This window comes from Parasteatoda tepidariorum, chromosome 5 (genome assembly GCF_043381705.1).
Source record: "Parasteatoda tepidariorum isolate YZ-2023 chromosome 5, CAS_Ptep_4.0, whole genome shotgun sequence".
NCBI classification, from domain to species: domain Eukaryota; kingdom Metazoa; phylum Arthropoda; class Arachnida; order Araneae; family Theridiidae; genus Parasteatoda; species Parasteatoda tepidariorum.
The window spans coordinates 25,917,286-25,918,490 of NC_092208.1; the positions used below are offsets into that span (position 1 = coordinate 25,917,286).

The 1,205-nt window shown below is 37.0% G+C and overlaps 1 protein-coding gene across 1 annotated transcript; it reads right to left on the reverse strand.

Moving 5' to 3' along the window:
- Positions 1 to 232: 232 nt before the first annotated feature.
- Positions 233 to 760, reverse strand: LOC139425627 (protein FAM200A-like). The gene has a single exon (XM_071181021.1). The coding sequence runs from the start codon at positions 758 to 760 to the stop codon at positions 233 to 235; it is 528 nt and encodes a 175-aa protein (XP_071037122.1).
- Positions 761 to 1,205: the final 445 nt, after the last annotated feature.

Below are 1,205 nucleotides of genomic sequence, written 5' to 3' on the forward strand. Positions count from 1 at the left end.
AGGATTCTGAAAAGTCTTTATTTGATTCGCAATGGCATCAAAGTCCGAGAAACGAGTATCAAAATTTATTTTCAAAGCACTCAAAGTTTCGATTGCAAAATCGATAGGAAACTCAGTCTCAGTGGTATGGCTGAATATTTCACATGTTTTAAAATGTGAAAAACATTTACTTCGTAGTTGTGATTGAAACAGTATCAATTTCTTCCGGAATGATTTGATATTAGTGTATAAATCAGGAAGATGCTGGTTTTTCTCCTTGAAATCTCAAATTCAGTTCGTTCACATGTTTTGTCAAATCAACATAGAATGCAAACTTCCACAGCCATGCGTTGTTTTGTAATTCAGTTTGAGGGCGATGCTTTTCATTCAAAAAAATTTCGATCACTGCTCGAAGTTCAAAAAAGCGCTGAAGGACTTTCCCACAACTAAGCCAACGTACGGCAGTATGATAAGGTGAGTCATTTTCTCCAATCTCTGCAATAAATTGTCGGAATTGTCGGTGATTCAGCCCAAAAGATCTGATAAAATTAACAGTTGATATGACTGATTTCAGAACTTCAGACATATCCAAACATTTTCCGCACAAAGACTGTTGATGAATGATACAATGTAAGACTAATGGTTTTGAACCACCGTCATTTTCTACAGCCTTTGACACAAGAGAGACCACTCCTTTATCTTTCCCACTCATGTTTTTGCTTCCATCAGTTGTAATACATTTCAAGTTTTTCCATCGAAGGTTCTTTTGATTAGTGGCCATTTCAACTCCTTTAAAAATATCTGTACCAGTAGTTGTGCCATGAATACTTTACATATCAAGAAGTTCTTCATGCACTTCATAGCTTTTATCTACTCCTCGAATATAAATCAACACCTGAGCAGTATCTGACACATCCGTTGACTCATCCAAGGCCAAAGAAAACCACTCAACATGTCCATTTTTGTCGGATAGTTGAGAGGATATATTTTCAGCGATGTTTTCTACCCTTCGAGCCACAGTGTTTGCTGACATACTGACAGTTTTTAATAAATTTATTTTTCAGGGCCCATTTCTTCGGCTACTGCAATTATGCATTCTTTGATCATTTCTCCATCGGTGAATGGTTTTCCACGTTTTGCAATTTCAAGAGCCACACGAAAGCTGGCACGAGTTGCAGCCTCTTGTTCAGTTTTGAGTTTTGTAAATGAAGATTGCTGCGATTTCA